At 50.4% G+C, this 20,206-nt stretch overlaps 2 protein-coding genes across 2 annotated transcripts; one reads left to right on the forward strand and one right to left on the reverse strand.

Annotated features, from left to right (window-relative positions):
- Positions 1-4: 4 nt before the first annotated feature.
- POLR2F (polymerase (RNA) II (DNA directed) polypeptide F) lies at positions 5-3,495 on the forward strand (the record flags this gene model as incomplete). The annotated part of the gene is made up of 3 exons (XM_010085102.1): positions 5-30; positions 1,649-1,720; positions 3,405-3,495. Coding segments are annotated over 3 exons (189 nt in total), but the record flags the coding sequence as incomplete, so codon positions are not given.
- Positions 3,496-6,788: 3,293 nt separating this feature from the next.
- On the reverse strand, positions 6,789-16,243 carry SOX10 (SRY (sex determining region Y)-box 10). The gene is made up of 3 exons (XM_010085101.1): positions 15,833-16,243; positions 9,656-9,921; positions 6,789-9,257 (listed from the first exon to the last, which is right to left on the reverse strand). The coding sequence occupies exons 1-3, from the start codon at positions 16,240-16,242 to the stop codon at positions 8,542-8,544; spliced, it is 1,392 nt and encodes a 463-aa protein (XP_010083403.1). The 5' UTR covers position 16,243; the 3' UTR covers positions 6,789-8,541.
- Between the last annotated feature and the right edge of the window lie 3,963 nt (positions 16,244-20,206).

A 20,206-nucleotide genomic window follows, 5' to 3' on the forward strand; every position in this document is an offset into this window, starting at 1 on the left:
AGTCCTGGGCACTCGCGCCCTCCAAATAGCGTGAGTATTTCACTCTGTGTCCTGAGCGTTAGTCACCACAGCTTCTTCTCCCTTCTCTGTTGAAGCTGCTTTCCTCCTTCCTTAAAAACTCCTGTATCCCGTGTAGTCCCTTACATGACTGCTGAGCTTGCGGATCACCATCTTGGTCAATACTGAAGCACAGGACCGTGGAGCTCTTAGTTGCATGTGAAGTCTCTGTATCTCTCCCTGGCTAGAGCAGTTGTACTTGTGCCTGGAAAGGGGGGCATTCAGCAGGTGCAATGAACTTCCTTGGTCACAGGCAAAATTATTGGGGTTGGGGGGGGGGGGGACAACCGGACCTAGAAGGGGTGACAAGCTGATCCTAGTTTCTGTGTTTCATAAAGGAGCCAGTGTGGGCTGGAAAGCTCAGAACTGGTTTGCAAAAGCCAATGCTGGAGCAAGGGATGCTCCAGAACGTCTTCAGTTGATACCACAGGGCTGTGGGAATTGGGCATGGAGTAACCAGCCTGGAATCTGTTTTAAATGTAGGTGCATTGTGGCAAGCTGTAAGTTTTTAAAAGTATTTGGAGTAGTGGGGCCTCGTTTGTAATAGGTAATAATCTTTAAATCCTATTTTATTTTAAGTACTCTTAAATTTGGCTGCCCTCAACTTAACCCATTTACCTGTTTAGATGTGTTTTAATAATACATGTTAAAAAGTTTTGTGCTTTTTGAAAAACTGCCTTGTGGGTGAGATTATTAGGCTGTGGCAAGATTTGTCTTAAAGCATGTCTCTGAGTTTCATCTTGGCTATATCCACCCTCAAAATAATGCCTCTCTTCTACATCATTTAGAAGCTCGTAGGTGGTGATCAGATCTTTCCTTAATCATCACTTTGCCAAGCTATTCTTTGCACAGTTTTTGCTTTGTGAAGCTATTTTGTGCACATTCTTTCAACTGGTGGAAGGCCAGAAAAATGGGGGAGGCAAGATGGGCCCATGCCAGGCCTTTAATCCAAAACATGGTTCTGCTTCACCTACATATCCTGCCTTCGGTGCTGAACCTAGGCCAGCAGCAGCCCCCAGTGGCCTTATCCACGCATAACGTGAACTTTCTTTGATGATGCTGTCTAATGGGCGAATATCATCACCCATGTTTGCTCTGCTGTTACAACCTTTTGCAAAATGCTTAATTTTTTCTCCCTATGGGTAGACTGCATCATAAATCCAGCCCCTTGCTTCCCCCCAAACAGAGCTTGGAATGTGTGAGCAAATCTGAACATAAGAGCTGTGCTGAAGTTGTAGGAGGCATGCTCATTTTACAGTGTTTCCACTCTCTTCATTGGATTAATTTCAGACTCAAGTTTAAGTACAGCAGAGGATGACTGGAAGGGTGTGGATCTGACCAGTTCTTCAGCACCAGCTAGTCAGCAGAGGCTGAAGCGTGGGGCACGAAGAACGTTAAAGTAGCAGCTCAGTCCGTAACCACTTGGAGGAATTTTTTTCCCCGAAGTGCATAAGAGAGCAAATCAGATTTGCCAAGGTGGTGTCCCACCCTCCTGCTTTACTGGCCATTGTACAGGTGACATGGGTAGGCATGTGCTTAGCTGTCCCTCTCCCCTCTCTGTTTGTTCACTCAAATGTTTGTTCTGTCCCAGGATGTGTGCCCCTGTGATGGTGGAACTGGAAGGAGAGACAGACCCCTTGCTAATTGCCATGAAAGAACTCAAGTAAGTCCCAGACATTCACGGTGAGTGTATTGTTTTCCATAAAGCAGTCAGTCCTCTCCTTATCCCAGGATTTAGCAGCTTATTCTGAGACAATCTTGTCCTCCATCAGTAACAGTGAGCACAACAGTCACCTTCCCTTTTTTCACCTTGGGACTTCTTCGCAGCTGCTCCCTCCCATCCTAGTTGCTCATGCGAAGTACTGATGATAGGGGTGCTCCTGACCTCTTTTACTTGGGAGTCCAAGTGTTATTTTTTTCTGTGATGAGAACCCAAGGTCCTCATTTTCTGGAATCAGTTTAATTCCCTACATGGAACTGGTTTGAAGAAACCATCTGAACAGACCTGTGTTCAGATGAAGTCCTGGCAAAAAATAAAATAAAGGTTAGGCTGATGATGTGGAGGCCCTATTAACAAATGTTCTTTTCCTGCACTCTTGCACACTTGGCTTATTGTGCTTGTGGGGAGGTATGTCCCCTGCCTACAGAAAGAGAAATAAATCCTTTATGACTGTAGCAGAGGCAGCTTTTGGATGACTACTTACAGGCCCACCTTTCCACAGCAGAGCTCCCTGCTGGCCCACGGTTTGCCTGCATGGTCGATGACCTAGATCACATGCAGGTATCCTTCAAGCAGAGCAACTGGACTCTATTACTGATGAAGTCCCTGTTCTTGAACTGAATTGTCCCTCTGCTCCCCTGGTTTCTCAGTGCATTGCAGTTGCTCTTGCAGATTTCATATCCATTACAGTTCCCTTTATCATTGCCTAAAGCTCCTTAGGTTATGCTCCTGTCAGATGTCCAAGCTCAGCCTGAGTTGCTTCTGGTCACTGTCTGAGCGTGAGCTCTAGAAAGTAAGTCAGGGTGTCACAAAGTATAGTGGCATCCTGTTCTGTGCCAAAATTCAGTTGTGATTCTCTGCATGAGGGAGCTACTTTGCTACTGGAAAAACAACAGCCCTGAATGTGATCATTAGAGAAATTGTGTTACTTTTCAGGTCTGATATGGTTGAAACCTGATGCCCTGGGTAGATTCCAGACTGTCTGATTACATTCTGCTGACTTAATATCTACTTCCATTAAGTTAAATTGTGTTCAGCATTTTCTTGCTTTCTCATTGGAAGTACTGTTGGCAGATGCTGTGCTCCATCTCAGCTGTACAAGGTTTTGGTGCCTGAATAGTCCATATTTAATTTATCTTTCTTAAAATGTAACTGATGCTCTCGGGATGCAAAATACTCTGTAAATATCAGTTTGTTCTGAAGGTTCTTAAAATTCTGCGGCTTTTGTAATGTCTTGTGAGGAAAAATCTTCCGTCAAACAAAAAGTGGATTTGTTCTTCAAGTCCCTTGATTTTTTTTTTTTCCCCCCTATATCTGTGTTAGATGCTTGGTGTTGTCTCCATAGTGGGTTCAGATCACAGGGCTCAATTTCTGCAGTGGCCACAGAGAGCTGACCTTCTCTAGGTCTTTGGTAGATTTGAGTCTAAGGGTACTCAGTGCTTTGCACCTACAAAAGAGAGAAGGTTATTGGGACTTCCCTTTACTATATCATACTAAATCACTTTTGCTACACAGATCTCTCAGTTAAACCTGATGAGCTTACTGGAGACACTAAGTTCCCTTTGTCTGCTGAAGTGGTTTAGTGAAGGCTCTGGCATTGCTGCTTACCTCTCTGTCCTCCCTTCAGAGCACGCAAGATCCCCATAATCATCCGTCGTTACCTACCGGACGGGAGCTATGAAGACTGGGGTGTGGATGAATTAATTATCACAGACTGATCAACCTCCAGACAGTGTTTTGGTTCTTTCCTTCTCCAGAGATGTTTCTATTTTTGTTTCTATTTGTGTAAATAAATTATAAGCCTCCCCATTTTAAATTAAATGTGTTTGTTGTTTTTATTTTTCCCTCCCACCTCCTCTTTCATTTCAGTCCTACGTGCCCATGAGAAGACTTTCTTACTTCTCTCTGCTGGTTTGGTTATTATTCTTGCTTTCTGTGTCATGGGCTATATAATAATAATCAATAAGATTAGGGAGCCAAGTGCCATGCTTTTCTTGCGGCTTTTTTTTCCACTTGTGAAGCCCCTACTATTGAACTAGGCTAAAGATGGCAGCAACTGCTTCCTTCTCCTCCAGCACTGCTCCTCCCTGGTTTAGGACAGATAGCCAGTTGAACTCCTGCTGTACAAAAATGCTCTCACAGGTACTTTACCTTCAGAAAGCCTCCAGCCCTCCACCCCTGTCCCTTCTTAAAAGGAGTGTGCTGAGACACCTCCATTGCTTCCTCTAGACAGTTGGGCCTTTGTGCCCTGAGCAGGTTGCTGTGGAAACCCCCAATTTCCTCTCTGGCTGGGGCTGGCTGTGGGGCTTCTCAGGAGTATCATAGAGCAGCTTTCATCAAATCACCTATTGTTTCCCTACTCCTGCTGCTTATCAGAAGTGGGGATCCCTTTTCAGTGGCACTGCCCCAGCCGGAAGCACAGTCGCCTCTCGCAGTCCCACCAGCTTGGCAGTTGTAGGTTGTTGCCACACTTGCTCCTCGTACAGACACTCTCTGACATGCAGTGGAACCGATGGTCCTGGGCATGTGGGTGCTCTCCAGCCACTGCAGTTGTACATACTCTGGTGGTTCTTATGGTGGCACAACAGTAGTTAAATCCTGGAGTTCCTTTAATCTGTAGTGTGATGAAAGATCAGTCATTTGTCCCCTTCAGGTACCTGAGCTCTCACCTCTGATGTGCGGGGAGGTTGCATGTCAAGAGTTGGGGGATACATTACAATCTGCAGGGGCTTCCAGCCAGCCACTACCTAGTTTTAATTTCTTGGTCTGTGTGCGTTAGGGTTCTTGCTCTGCATGAGAAAGATCTGAGCTCTTGGGCAGAACACACGGAGTCTTTCTCAATTATTTTATTAAAAAATGCTCTTGGAATTTTTGTTTTCTTTTTTTAAAGAGAAGAAGGGGCAAGGTGCACCTTACCTGTGGTTTCTGCTTCACATTAGTTTTTCTTTTTATGCTTGTCCAGGAAGAATATTTCCAGATAGTTTGTGTTAAAGCTTGTGTTTATATATAAAGTGTGCATTCTCTGTGCTCTGTGTGCAGTCAGTGCATGCCCACGAGCATCCATGTCCCGAAGGGAGTTTATATCCACCTGCCTGGGAACTCAGCTCAAGTAACTAGCCATGTATGTCATTCTCTTACTGCTCCCTACAAAAGCAGCAGTCCGTGCTTCCTCTGTTGGTGGGCACAGGAGGGGCTGGTTTTGGAGATGAGAATGCAAGAGCTGAATGGGTCCCTGGGCAAAATGACAGGTCAAAGGGAATGTGGAGTCCCTTGCAGGTGTGGGGAGTAGACTGAGGAGCAGCAATGCTTCCTGGGCCAGGCCATCCTTACCAAGAAAAGGTTAATTTGCAGTATTGTGGCCTTCAGCTTTCTCCCCCCACCCTCCATGGAATCCTTTAATCACATTGGCCCGGTGAAATTTCAGCCCTGAAATGGTGCCTTTGTGCAATGGTTTTGGCGTCTGCCATGGAGCGAGGGTAGTTTTCTTGTCGTCTTTTTTTTTTTTTTTTTTTTAAATGGCTTCTTTTTTCCCTACTTGCCTCCCCTCCCCTCCCGGCCTTGCATCTGTATCAGATACGATTAAAGGGATAGGGAAGGATGCCGGGCCAGCTCCAGCTAGGCTGCAGGAGGAGTGGTTAACCCCTGTGTTACCAGTGGCATTCGCAGTTCTGTCTTAGTTGTGAGGACCCTCCTAGATGAGAAGAGGCGTCCCCTTGTGCTAGAGAATGGCTGACGCAGAGCCCACTCGCTTTCTTGATTTGCTTTCTGAACAGCTGGAGAAGGGTACTTGTCAGTGGTTAAGAACTTTTTTTTCCCACTCTTCTGTTCACCCACAGCATTGATGTGTGTCACTTCTCTCTCCCACCTGTGTGATCAGCTCTCCTACCCCTAACTGCACCATGGCTTCCCTTCTTCCCCGCACGTGCTCCTGACCTGCTCAGCTGTGAAGTAGTTCCCTTCTGGACTCTTCTGACAGCCTGTAATTTGGGGTAGAGATTTCTCCTCCTCTCCAGTGAACGGCCATAGTCCTGTTTTGCTTGGATCTCTTTAGCTGGCATCGCCATTGTTAGATCTGTTAAGCCTTTCTGCTCCTGATGCTCTTGGCCCTATACAGGACTTCACCTGAGTAGTGTTGTGAGTTTTAAAAAGCTTTGAATGTGTTCCATAGTTCCTAGACGTGCTGCTTACTCTACTCACCCATAAAGTGCTTAGTGAACACAAATTCACTGGATCGATCACAGTCGTCTGCATTGAAACCTTTGGAATCAATTTGTAATTGTGGCGTCTGTGTGTTAATTGGGATCCTACTGTGCTACCCTTGCCCTTGAGAGATATTCTTAAGCAGACCGATACCTGCTGTAAATTTTCTCTCCAGACATCTTCAGATAGCCTCCCAGGACCTGACTGCACTCAGGATGTCACCTTCAACAAGTATACATCTATTCTTGAATATACTCTTTTTGTGTGTGTGTGTGTGTGTGTGTTTGTATTTGTGTTCTTGCTTGTGGAAGGCAAGAGGCTGGAGGGGGTGAGTTTCTACAGAGAAACTAATGATTGCTTCCAAGATACACAAGTTTGTGTATGTGGGGAGTTGTTTTTTGAAGGTATGTCATCTGCCACCTGGTGATGAGGGGCCAAGATGAGAAATCCCACGCTCCTATTCTGGAGAGCATTAACAATCACACTAAGAAATTCTTGAGTGAAGCACATGCAAAACAGCGCTCCTCTTAATTTCATATGCTGAATCTGAGATGAAGAACAGAAATCAGTTTTACTACATTTCTCACTGAAGAAATTACTGGAGCTGGGATGTGAACTGAGGACTTTCATCTCCGTGAAGGAGGCTGGTAAGCCAGTCAGAGTTCTGCCTGTGTCCTCTTCATGACAGGCAGAGGAAGGCTGTGCACAGGATACATGCGGTGGTGGTGTGACCCGTCATACACTCACTGGGGGAAAGAACAGAGACTTTCAGGAAATAAGTAAAAAAAATCCAGGCACGTGAAAATGATACTTTTAAGTTTATTGTTCCATATGTTTAAGGCAGAGTTAATGGTGCTAGGACAGCATAGACACTGGGGAGAAGGAGGCGGGGGAGGAAGGTGCTACTTGCATAAATAAGGGGACAGGGCTGGAAGAGGTTACATGTGTTCAGGGAGCAAACATTCTACATGATCTTTTCAGACACCACAAGGAGAAGTCATCCATAGCTAAGGAGACAGGAAGGGCATCTGACAGTCATATCAGCAGAGGGAAGCAGCGGCACCGATCACAGTCCACGTTTGGTCAAAGTATTTTATCTTTCTAGACTGGAATATCCAGTGGAAGGTCCCACAACATGTCTCTGTGATCATTTGCCAGGAGTAATCTTATCCTGCAGCAACTTTTGTGCCAGTTCACTCCCTGGTATGACAGACCACCCCAGTCCTGGAGGTGACAAAGGAGAAGTAAGCAGACTGTCCTCAGGTGTTGGTCTGAAAAAAGGAGGTTGATTTGACTGTGAGAGCTGGTTGTTTCCAGTTTGAAACCCAAAGGGGAAAACGAATTCTTTTGCTTCAAAATAGGCTTATTTTCTTTATACTCATCCAAGATCGGGTACGTATCTACCTTACTTAGAGACGCAGGAGTATCTTTCCATCTTCAGCATTGGTAAGAGGCAGGTGTTGACTGACTGGAAAACATGGACAAATGAGCGGGGATGCACACCCCATCAGCCTGAGTTTGGAGTGGAGGTTCAAAGAGAGTATTAGAATCAACTCGGGGTGTTGGCAAGTGCATAGTAGCTTTCTTGGTGCCTCTTCACTTCAGGCAGGCACAGTCAGACATGGAAGATCAAGGACCAGGTTTGCTCAGAGGTTGTTTGGGATACTGAAGAGATTAGAAGGGACTAAGATGCCAGAAATGCCAGACATAAATGAATGATGTAGAGTAATTGTAAGAGAGGAGGATTCACCCACAGCACCTTAATGATCCACTGATCCTTTCCCACCTCTCCTACATCTCCATACATGAACACGTGTGCACACACAGGCTATGATATGCTGAGACCAACAATGTGGTTCCTGAGTCCTACACGTTGTTCAGGCAAGCCTTAAAATCTCCATGCAGGAAAAAGTGTGGGATTAAACAGAGACAGGATGGAGAGAAGTGGGGAGGTAAAAGCTAGGATGCAGCTGTGGAAATCAGCAGGGAAGCAAGCATAGGTTGGTCTTCCAACGGGGTTCAAGATTCATGCATGTGTGAATCTTAGGCAGGACTGCTGCACAACACTGATCACAAGGAAACGGCCGTGCCGTTCTCCCTACTACTCCTCTCATAAGGTGTTCACCAAGGCTGAGCAACCACTCTTCACCCAAAAGGTGACAAAGTGTTGGCCATTGCGGCCTTTTAGAAACACTTGCTATCTCCCTGGAGCAGTGTGGGGCAGGAAAGGACAGCCTCTCTCATCGTACAGTCCAGGGTGCGCACAATGAAACCCACCACGGACCAGTCACTCCATGTCTAGAATCCTCCTCATCTAGAAGGCCAATAAGGTGTTGCAAGCCAGTCGAGTGGCCTGCCTGGAATTGATTAAGGGCGAAAGGACGAAAAGCCTTCCTCGAGGCGGGTGAGCCAGCGATAGCCGGGGTCAAGAAAGGCACTTCTGTGTACTCAGTGGGTTCTGGTGGCTGGATGGCACTGAGTGACCTCGGAGTTCGGAGGCTCTTCTGCCTGTGCTGATTCTTCGGGGCCTTTCCGTCGCTGCTTCGGCCGCCGTTCCCCATTCCCTACGGTCTGGAGAGTGTCGTATACACAGGCTGTTCCCAATGTGTGGGGCTATGGGACTGTGGCACGGAGGGTGCAGGGTCAGAGATGGCAGTATAAAGGGGACGTTGGGAAGGTCCCATATAGGAGAAGGCAGAGTAGAGGCCAGAGGCTTGGCTGGAGTGGCTGTAGTAGGGTCCTGAGGGCTGGTGGTCCGGGTAGTCAAACTGGGGCCTGGAGATGGAGGGGAAGGCTGAACCGTAGTGGGGCAGACTCAGGGATGTGTAAGCTATCTGGGAGGTGGAGGGCTGGTCAGTGTAATGACCTCCAGGGGTGGATCCCTCCGTTTTCACCTGTGCCTTGGAATCTACCACAGATGAGGTTGCAGTGGACAAGGAGACCCCATGCTGCTTGGAGATCCAGGCAGAGTGTCCGCTGGCTGCAGCCAGGGCGCTCCCGAGGCCGTAGCCAGCAGCCGCTGCTGCGGCATAACCCCCAACATGCCCTGGGTGGCTGGCGTGTCCGTTGGGTGGCAGGTATTGGTCGAATTCATTGACATCGAAGGTCTCCATGTTGGACATCACTTCATGGCTGATCTCCCCGATGTCCACATTGCCAAAGTCAATGTGTGGCTTTCCCCCTTCCCCCAGGGAACGTCCCTCTCGTTTGGAGTCAGCTTTGCCTGCCTGCAGCTCGGTCTTAGGGGTGGTGGGAGGTGTGGGGGGCCCGTGGCTCTGACCTGCAATGTGAAAAATGTTTTGAGGAGGAAAGAGAGAGAAGAGGTGAGTTACCACTTTACGCCTGGGCTTTATGCACACGCCAGCTCCGCTCCTCCCAGCTTGCCAGCAACCGTCTAGCTGGAGACTTCACTGGAGGGAGAGGGAAATAGCCAACCAAAACCAAGCCTTTTTATATCATCTTGCAGAAGAAGGAGGGTGCAACGATACACTGCCTAACCAGAGGGATGCAAATGCCTGTGAAACTGGCACGTCCCTGTACCTCTGACTGCAGCAGTTTGTTGGGTCATGAGCAAGGTGTGAGCCACATTGCTAAGGCTTTCACCGTGACGACTTGTCTTTTTTGAGCCCCCAAGATGGCTGTAACCGGTCAGTAAGTTCAGAGAGACCTGGGACTCACCTGAGGAGTGTTCCGGATGACCATCGGACATGGGTGACCCTTCTCCGGGATGTCTGTGATCCAGGTGGGTGTTCTTATAGTGGGCCTGGATGGCGGCAGCCCCTCCAGCCTCCCCCTCACCCTGGCCTTCGCCCTCGCCCTGCGTGGCCTTGCCGTTTTTCCGCCGGCGTGGCTGGTACTTGTAATCAGGATGGTCCTTCTTGTGCTGCATCCTCAGCCGCTCTGCCTCTTCAATAAAGGGCCGCTTGTCACTTTCATTTAACAGCCTGCGGAGGCCAAGGCAGTAGAGAAGAGAAGAGGGGAAGGAGAGGGGCGGGTATGTCAGAAAAAGCCCACTTATACACAGCATTGTGGGATGCGGCATGTAAATCCAGATGTCAGGGTGTAGCCCCACTGAGGGTATTTCCCATAACCACAGGGAGAGCTTGGAAGTGTTTCAGTGGAGACAGCAATGTGCTACTGATGAGTAACACATTAATTATTAAGCCCTGACACTGCCAGCGCTGGGTCTCCCTTCCCCAGCTGCACGATGCTTCTCACCTCAGTAAGTTCAACACCCGCTTTTACATTGCCCAAAGGAAAGCACAGCTGTGTAAAATAAGGCTGGACAAGCCGCTTTCAAAGACTTTGGGCAAATTAAGGTCAGCTGGGGTCACCCCTCAGACTAAGGCAGTGTGGCACAACCTTGCTACCCATAATGTTGCCTCCTGCATGTCTCTTACTCTTCCCCAGACTGTATTTATTCCACTTTAACCTCCCACCCTTCCATAGACTCTGCTCTGAGTTTGAGGCTCTACTGAGCACAAATGGCAGCGACTGGTGTTGACCCCCCGGTATCTGTGTTGCAGTATGGAGCTTGCTGGGCCTTTAAGCACCTTGTAATATCCTAGAAGGGAATTAAAGAAAATTTTGAAGGGTAGAAAACAGCGTATTCTGCTATTGCTGGAGCTCCTGCTCACCTTAGACATGGATAACGCAAAAGACTGAAGCACAGAAGACCAGCCCTTCTTTAATTTATCTGAGCAGTTGTAAAAAATTTAGCTGCTACATTGCTAGCCTTATAGAGATAGATGAGCTTTGGTCTCTGGATGAAAGGCACTGCAGAAATGTAAGCTCCTCTGTATTCTTGCCAGATTATGGGCTGCTGTAGTTAAGATAGGCTCTCCGAGGAAATGGTGAAATGTGCGGGCAGGATGGCTCAGAGCGCCTGAAGATGAGATCAGCCTCATTGATCAAGTCTTTGACAGCGTCTCGGTTGGAAGCACTTTAGTTTAATTTTGTTGTTTTCCCCTTCAAATATTCTTATGACTCAAGATCATCCTGCTTCCAACCAGAAACCAGTGCTCTCAGAAGGAAACAGTCTTCCTGTGACTTGCAACTCCCAACAGCCATTTGAAATGGCAGGGCACCCAGTTGGCAAAAAAAATATTCTATTTATGAGGTCTACGGTTTTTTCCCCCCAACAAAAGAACTACCTGGGGATGGGGCTGTGCCAGCACCTTGGTACCCCTGAAGCCCTTAGTACTAAGACATGTCAAATTCTGTTAAACTGTAGGCGGCGAGGAAGATACAAAGGCCTGAAATGGCCTGAAAAAATGAAGACGAAGAGGAGGCATGGCTCAAGGAGCACACAGATGAATCTGGTGGGCGATCAAAGAGGTCGCCAGCAAGTAATGTCTAGGTTTCTAAGCATTCCCTCTTTCCCTGCTCCTTGTGCATCCTGGCCGGCTGACAAAGGTGTGTGTCGTGGGCTGGAGCCCGTTACAGTGCTGACCTGGGTTCACTCCAGGCAACCTGAGCAGGTCGCAGCCGCACACCGCATTCCTCCGCTGCCTTAATCCCAGAGATTAAAGCAACTGAGCCACCATGAATCACACACTGGCTTTCCTGTCTCCCCCCCGCCAATGTATGCCAAGCTCACACATCCTGGAGGGCTCTAATGCCTGAGCCTGCGCTCTCCAGGTGGCCCTCCAAAGGGACATCCCAGCCAACCCTCATAGGCATTGTGGACTGGGAAGCAACCTTGCCTTGGCAAAACCTTCCTCCTTGCAGAATGACCCATCTCCACAGGAGATGGAGAATAGAGGCAAACCCTGCAGCCTTGCAACCTGGGACACTTCACTACAAGGCAGCTAGGCTGCAGCATCCCTGCACTCCAGCCCAGACGGCGCCAAATCTAATAAGATGTTGTGGTTGGGAATGGAAGATCTCTTTCTACGTGGGTACCTTGTGGAGTGAGAGGGTTGTAGGCTGCACAGCCAGCAAGATACTGCAAGGCGTATCGCACAGTGAGCTCAGAGCAGAGCTTTCCATGGATACCGAAGCTCAATCTCCAAGGTGCGTCTCGTGGATTGTGTGAACCAGAGCCACTTGAGGCTATGCAGGGGTCAGATCCCTGCCCTCTGAGCTATGCCTGGGTGCCTCACTTCCTCTCCCCTTGACAGCAGCACACACACGGGCGGTGCCACCAGCAGGACAGTGGCAAGTCCACTCCCCATGTCTTTGCCTTCTCCTTCCAAAGGCTGCGTGCTCCCTCCTCCCTCCCACTGGGATTGGAGCTCAAATCGGCTTTAGCAAAGTGAAACTGGTGCGAGCAGGCAAAGGCCAGGAGATTTGGGGGGATTTGGATTTCACTTGCTTCCTGCCCTCCCCCTTCTGCCCCCCACGCTCCCCAGTCTCTAATGCAAAGGAATCTTGCACAGGTAGAGAATTTATGGATCACAGAGCAAAGCCCTTCATGGGGCTTAACAAAGCCCTCGCCACCTGCCCCGGCACTGAACGCTCACCCTTGTGCCAAGGGGAGAGGGGCAAGCATCCAGCGCCCCGCTCTGGGAGGAGAAAGAAGGGCTAAAATCTTTTCGCCTGCCTCTTGCAGCTCCCCCCTTCTGCCGCCTGGCATTGCACCACGCTTCGTGCCAGGCAACTGGCTCTGCGGCCAGAGGCCTGACCCTGTGCTGGGACTCAGCTGTCGATGAGTCAGTGCGGCGGTGATGGGGTTGGGCATTGGGGCTGATGCAGGGTGAGGGCTGTCTGGGAGCAGAAAGAAGCGGGGCAGGCTCTCCTACACGTCCATGGCCCCAGATTTTGTAGGCATGACGCTATTCCCTGTGTATTACCACCCCCAATGCAAAGATCCCTCCATTGGGTCCTTTTGTTCCTCTCTACTGAGCCTTCCTCCCCTTCTTCCTGTGCCCTGCTTGTTTTCAGCCCTGGAGGTGGTTGTTGCTGGCATTTTGGCCAGGAGTCATGCTGACATTTTCAGCAGCCGGCCTCCATTTGAGAGCTTCTCCCTGTCCCACCCTGGGGAAGGAAAGCAGCCAAGGCGAGATTTCATGACCATTGAACATAAAAACCCTCTCTTCTTTCTTTGGTACTTTCAGTTTGTCGACTGCACCCCTCACACACCCCAAGTGGGTACAGACTGGGGCAGGTGGATGGGGACATAACCCCCCCAGCACCGCAGTTGGGGCCAGGCAGGTACTGCGGCCATCAGGGCATGTCCTGCAGCCCTTCCCAATGAGGGCTGGGGCCCATGGAGGGCACGGCTGTGGCACAGAGCTGGAACAAACACCTGGCTTAAAAAAAAAAAGCCTGGGCCATTGCAGCATGTTTTGCAGGGAAGCCCAGATGGCACTGGGTTCTCACTCAATCTGCTAGCTACATTTCAAGATTTCACAGCCTCTGCCATTCCCACGTAGTGCCAGTGGCTGGGGACATGCTTGGTTTAATGGTGGTGTGCAGGCAGTCTCTGTTATCACCAGCGCTCGTCTCTTTGCCAAATGTGTGCTTTACCTGTACAAGCTCAGAGCAGCCCATGTGGAAATATAAGTTGCCCCACATTTTCCAAAGTGACTAGCAATGTGGGCTGTAGGGTTCAGGTGGCTGCCTTGTAAGGGTGGGGTTGCAGGAACCCTTGTCAAATGTTTGAGACTAAGCCACCCAGGGTTCAACCCAGCTGCTTGCAGTTGTACCAACACATAGGAGCTATACTTTGGGGACAGTGCAGATGAGGGCAGCGGAAACCTCAGTGGAAGAAGACCCAACTGTACCGTGGCTGGAAGGTGAGGCTCAGGGCTATTATCCTGGTAATTGTTGGGCCACCTCCCCTGGAGTTTTGTGGGCTGATCTTTCCCCCTAGTCTCAGAGAAAGACACACACATGTGGTCCGACCCAGGCCAGACACCAACTGCACCTGTAACCCAGCTTACCCTGCTGTGCGGTCACCATAGGGGCTGACACGGCTTGGAGAGCCACAGCTTGCATGAGGGACGCTTGGAGAGCAGATGTGTTCAAGCAAAGTGGCCAAGCAACAAACCCAGCAGCACGCAACAACCCCAGGACTGATCCCACAAGCTTCTTTGCCCAGCCCACACTCCCTGGCCCCATGGTGCCCTAAGAAATATCCAGGGACCTTGACCATCGCCTAGCAGCAGCGTCCCCCTGCTCCAAGTCCCATGCAATGAGCAGTGGGAGCCGTGCCCTGGAAGCAGGGAGGCAGTTGGGTGCATGAATGTGGCCAGGGGAATGCAGTACCGATGGAGGGTTTCACTGCTCTGCTATATTTTCAACAGAAATGCAGTGTCCGGAGGGAGGCTGCTGCTCTTAATTCTGGCAGTATTTTGCAATAAAGGAACAATACCTTGAAATAATACTTTGGGAACAAAAAAAGTGAGTTCCCCCCCGACACACACCTTCTTCCAGCACAGATTCCTGGTCCAGAGGCTGTCAGTAGAGCCCCAGGCAGGAGCAAGCACAGTGGTAAAGGCAAGGGAAGGCAGCAGGGAACAAAGCGGGAAAGAGCATCAGATGAGACCTCCAGAATCACACCCTGCCTTCAACTTCTCAAATAAATCCCTTTGCTGGGGTTACACTAGACACTGACAGGTCAGGGTAAACAGGCTGACATAGCAGAGGGAGAAACTAATGCCCAAGGGCTCGGCTCCTTGTGAGCAAGCAGCTTTGAAGCCAGGAGGAGACCTTGGCATCAGCTGCTGGACAGGATGTATTTTGCTTCTGCTTGGAAAAACATCTCTTGGCCCATCCAAGGTTGAGGGCTTCCTCCACAAAATGCCATCAGGGCAGGGGAGAGAATGAGAGGGGTCATTTGCATGAACCTTGGTTTATGTTGGTTGGCAGGGGGAGGGGGAGCAGTGCTGGGGAACTGTGGCAGAAAGTGTTGATAACAGATTGATGGGGTTATCGGCAGAGAACATCAGATGGGAAAAGAAGTGTCATGACTTGGCTTGGGCATGATGGCTCTCTGCACATCCACGGGCTGGCTGCAATCAATCAGGGCAGTCTGTTGGTCTGCCAGAGTTAGGAGGAGCAGGTTGGGGAGGATATGTAAAGGACCCAGGGATCTGCATGAAGCCAAAATGAAAATGGTTGCAACAAACTGATGGGGCTAGAGAGACGAGTGTGTGTGTGCTGGCAAGAAGGAAGGACATCTCTCTGGGTGCAAAGTGGGATGGGGATGGTTTGCGACAGAATGTTGCAAGAGAGCCTGCTAAGGCTGGGAGTATTGGAGGTCTCTTCTTCTAAGCCTCAGCCCCCCTTTCTAGCAGGGTCTCTCCTTGTCCATCGCACTGCCAAAACTGGGACTGTGCTGGGAAGGATGGGTGTGGGGCTCCAACTGCCTGGCTCCCTTCCCTTGACCTTCTTCCTCTGCCGTAACTTGGTTTGCTGCTTGCTCTGCGACACTGTGCAGAAAATAACCCCTGTTGGCACTGGGACTCAAGTTCAAACAGGCTTGAGGCAGCCACCAGTGAGTTAAGTTGGATGGGGCTCAGCCTGGTTCCTGCTAGTGAACAACTTGGCCCAACAGAGAGGGTGAGCCAAGAAAACAAGATCTCAACTAGTAGTCAGGCAGGAGAGGACCAGGACGAGAGTGTCCTGGTTGGGAGCAACAGGGGACTTTAGTGGGAAACACATGGAAAGGGCTGCCGCCTAGGGTGGAAGTGAGCTCTGCTGAGGAAGCCTTCACTACATCCAACCGCCACCACTCTTGCACCAGTCACCAACCGTGCCTCCTGCAAGGGGGCTCCCCACGGGGAAGGAAGTCCCATCAAGGGACACCCATTCCACTAAGTCTTCATCCTTCTGCATGACCACACAGTCCTCTCCAGGACACCTCCAGACCCCAGCCCTCACGCTCCCCCTCTGCCCACTCGCTCTTACCTCCAGAGCTTCCCCAAGGTCTTACTGAGCTCAGCGTTGTGGAGGTGCGGGTACTGGTCAGCCAATTTCCTCCGAGCAGCCTGTGCCCAGACCATGAAGGCGTTCATGGGCCTCTTGACGTGGGGTTTGCTCTTGTTACTTCCATTGACCCGGACAGGCATGGGTACCAGGGTCCAGTCATAGCCGCTTAGCACCTGGCTGACTGCCTCGCGGATGCACACCGGGAACTTGTCATCGTCCGCCTCTGAGTCTTGCTGTTCCTTCTTGACCTTCCCCATCTCCCCGTTCCCAGAGCCAGCGAGGTGTGGGGAGTTGTCCGACACCATGGAGGGTCCTGGTGAGAGGCAGTGGTGGTCTTCAGAGCCCACTGGACTCATCTCCACCTCTGAAAGGTCTTGGTCATCAGCCATGGTTGCTCGTGAGCCCTTTCTCTCTTCCTTCTTGCTGTCCTTCTTCTCACTGGAGAAGGAAGGGAGGAAGAGAAGAACAAAGGAAAGAAAGGAAAGAGAGAGGGAAACTGAAAGGGACTCCAAACTCTCTGAAGAACTGGCCACGAGACAGGGGCTGCTCGATAAAAGCGCAAGCAAAGCAATTGCTGTGCACACCACAAAACCCGTGATCGATGGGGGTGGGGATGGGTCAGGGCCCCTCATTAATTGGGATATCGCTCCCTATCTCTGCGATCGTCTGGAGCTGACATGTGGAGGGGCCTGTGGCAAGAGGGATAAGGGGGGGTTGGGGATCTGAAAGAAGAGAGACATGGACTGTCCTGCCGGGGCGCAGCTCCCCATGGGGAGTGGGATCAGGGGGATGGCCACAAAACTTGTGTGGGGAGGTGCCCCTTTCTTTCAAAAAATTGTGGTGAAATGCCAGCGCAGTGCCCAGGGGGAGGCATGGGAGGGGGAGCACTGGCACTGTATTGATAAACCAGAAGGGACCTATATCCCAGCTACTGGGTAAGCTGAGCGGACAGCACCACTGTGCAGGGAACCAGCCCGGGCCCCAGATCTGCACCCGGAGACGCCAATCCCAGCTGTGGGAAAGTGGCTCTGTGGGGACACCCCATCCCTCACCCTCCTCTCGCAGCTCATAAACCAAAGACTTAAAATACATCTACACTGTATACCCCCCCACCACCTGTCTGTGTGTATCTATGCATGTACATATTCACATTCAGATATATATATATGCAGATACAAACACAAACCGAGTTTAACTTTGAGACAAGCCCAGGTTTTGGGTTGCCTGCCCCACACACTCCTCCTTTCTCCTCTCTGCAGTCACCTCTAAAAGTCCCTGCCACTGTGCAGCAGTTACCCCCTTGGAGAAAGAAACACTCTAAAAATAAAGGCCTCTCTGTCCCCCCTATCCAGAAATAAAAAAAGAAGAAAGAAATTTAAGATGAAAAAAATAAAGTATAGAAAAGCATGCCTCTTGCTTAGCTGAAAAGGAGCCGATGCAGAGCAAAGGCTGCTATTCCTCCAGTTTCAGAGGGCAACACAGACCCTCACTGAGGAAATAAAAAAAAGATAAAGTAGGGGGAAAAAAAGCACGAGCGAATACGTGTGCGCGTGTGAGCAAACTCAGGTAGGAAAACTTACGTTGCTGGCTGGTGTGCTGTGCAGATCCTGCAAGGGCTGTGATTTGTATCCCAATAGCCCCCCTGTTCTCCCTCCCAGTCCCAGTGGTGTCGGGGCACGCGGCGCAGGGAAGCTCTCAGGAGAGTGCCATTCCTAGAGGGAGGCTTGGTTTTTACTAATACCCCGGCTGGATGCCTCTAGCTGGCTTTGCTGCTTAGCACCGGGGGAGGGAAGGGTGGAAGGTGGAGCCAAGCACTCCTCAGAGACAGAATAGGGTCGGTCAGTCAGGGATGGTGGGGAGGGGATGCAGGCAGCCCCCCACCCCACCACACATCCCCCACTTTCCCCCAGTGCTGGCTTCTTCACAAGAGCCACTGGCATTGAGCTGCTCTCGGCGGCATGGCCACCCCAGTGACGGTGATGGAGGATTCAGTCCTGGGGGGTTTGGGATGGTGGGGCGCTTGGAAGGGGCCTGGAGTGGTTTAGGGAGATGGGTTTGCACCTCAGGGATGAAATCCCCCTCTTTCCACCTGCTAGCACGGTTGCTTCTGTGGGGGCCTGGTGCCCGCCATGTGTCCACCACAGAGTCTCACAGGGACCCTGCCATGCTGCAACAAGTTGGCCCAGGACCCTGGGGTCAAGACGCTGCCAAAAGGGCATCTTCATTCAGACCTGAGTCTGTGGGGTGGGGAAGGGGTTGCAGGAGGTCAGCGGTGTCCCGAGGATGGAGGACATCAGTTCCAGGGAAAATACCATTCCGCTGGTCAGTGGATACCAGTTTGAGACTTCTTAGGACTTTTACACCCTAGGGATGGGCTTGTCACAACATGTTTGTCTCTGTGGGTTCTTGCCAAGACAAGCAGGCTCTGCTTCCTTCGACATGCTGAATTGCTCCTGAAGGCAAATGTGGGGTCTTTCATGAGGAAAGGGAGGTCTCCTGACAAGGACTCTCTCACACTCACTCACCCTCGTTCTTGTTGCTCGTGCACTGGGACACGTAGAGGATCTCAGCACTCAACGGGTTAGGACGTTCTTCATCATGTCTTCCATTTTCTATCTCTCTTTCCTTCCCAGATGCCTCTGGTAGTGGGCTTCTTCAGTTTCCTTTGTTACTGGGGCTGGTATACACCAACACTATCCCTATAATTATGAGAGGTCACCTATAAAAAATCTGATGATCTTCCCAGGTCCTCCTGAGTTAGCAATGAGACAAACCTACCTCCTGCCCCAGCTCTTTCCTGGAGAGCTAACCTGAAGACACTTCAGTCCTAAGTCAGAAAATACAAAGAGATGAATGGATGTGACCCAGGGAACCAGCACCAAAGGATTTCAAGAACATTTTCAACTTCTGTAGCAGATATTAACTCTCCAGAAATTTTGTGTTAGAAAGACCCAGCAAAACCACTGTCTGGTATCACATGAAACTTAAGGGAACCAGTCCCAAGGATGGTGCTGAGGACCCAAGCTAAAGCCTTCAGAGCAAGCCTATGGGGCTGGCTGCTGCCCTTGCAGACCTGGCTAGCAGCATAGGGTCATTTCCCTGCATGTCTGCTGTTGTCTGGAGTAAGTAAAGCTCTGAAACCACACGGTGGTTGCAGGGGAAACCTCACAAGAGCCCAGTGAGAAGTCTTTACTGAACAGAGCTGGGAGGAGGAATGGCTGTATGCCATTGACATCAAGCAGGTCAAGGTGCATAAAGGTGCCTCTTGCATCCCTAAAAAAAACCTCTCAGGGGATCATCTCCTACCTTTCTTCTCTTCAGCACTATCTACTCCAGAAAAAAAGATGGGCCCAGATGCTCATCTTCACATGATGCCTTTTTCCCTTTGGAAGAGAGGAATGTGGGTGCCTTTCTCTTGCATGCCAAGAAAACCCAATGGAGAGCCTAGCAAAACAGCATGGAGGCCTTGCTTCCTCAACCAAAGCAGCAGCTGGTGAACATCAACTCTTGCAGTATGGGATGAGTTCTCTCACCAAGAGAGAGCCTGGTTGTGGCTGTTGCAAGACAGGGTCTCGCAGCATGGATAGGGACAGTTTGGCAGCTCATCCTCTGTCTGGCACACAGATGACCAGTGAAAACGAATGGGGCAAGGTTACTTCGTAGGAAGTTGTCCATGACCCACTGGATGGAGAATCAATGATGCTGCAGAACTCATGGCATCTTCCCCTCAGCCAGTAAGGGTCATCCTCCAACTGCAGGGACCCTGCATCTGAGGTATGGGAGAACTAGAAGGAGGAGAGGGTTGGTCTCCTATCCCACAGGGAGATATCCACTGCTGAGAAACGCTGCCCTGCTTCTTCCCCTGCCTGCAGCCAACCTCCAACCTGGGGCAGGAAGGAAGGATGTCACAGAAAATGGCCAGAAAAGGGTGTTTATTTGCCCTCTTTTTAGGTGGATTGTTCCTGTGGACCCCATGGGAAATAGGCAATGGGTCAGGGATTTCTTGTTTCCCTCCAGAGTGGGGATACAGGGTGCTGGGCACCAACTGGTAGGGAGCAAGAGGTGGGGGATCCTCCTAGCACTTGGATGGAGAAGATCGCAAATCAGGAGACAAAGGAGCCCTACAGAGCACTGAAAGGAGCTTCACAGCCTGCTCAGCTCATACCCCAAACGCAGCAGCCTCTTGGCAGGCTCTGTGGGGAGAATGAGATGGTGCTTGACCCCAGCAAGACAGTGAGTGGTGGGGCTTTCATCTTCCTGCATGCCAACAGGGTCTGGGTGAGCAAAAGAGTGTCTGACCCACCACTCCAGCTGGTGGCAAGAAAGGAATCAAACCCAGAAGGGATTTCAGTA

This window comes from Pterocles gutturalis, unplaced genomic scaffold (genome assembly GCF_000699245.1).
Source record: "Pterocles gutturalis isolate BGI_N339 unplaced genomic scaffold, ASM69924v1 scaffold34075, whole genome shotgun sequence".
Classification (NCBI taxonomy): Eukaryota; Metazoa; Chordata; class Aves; order Pterocliformes; family Pteroclidae; genus Pterocles; species Pterocles gutturalis.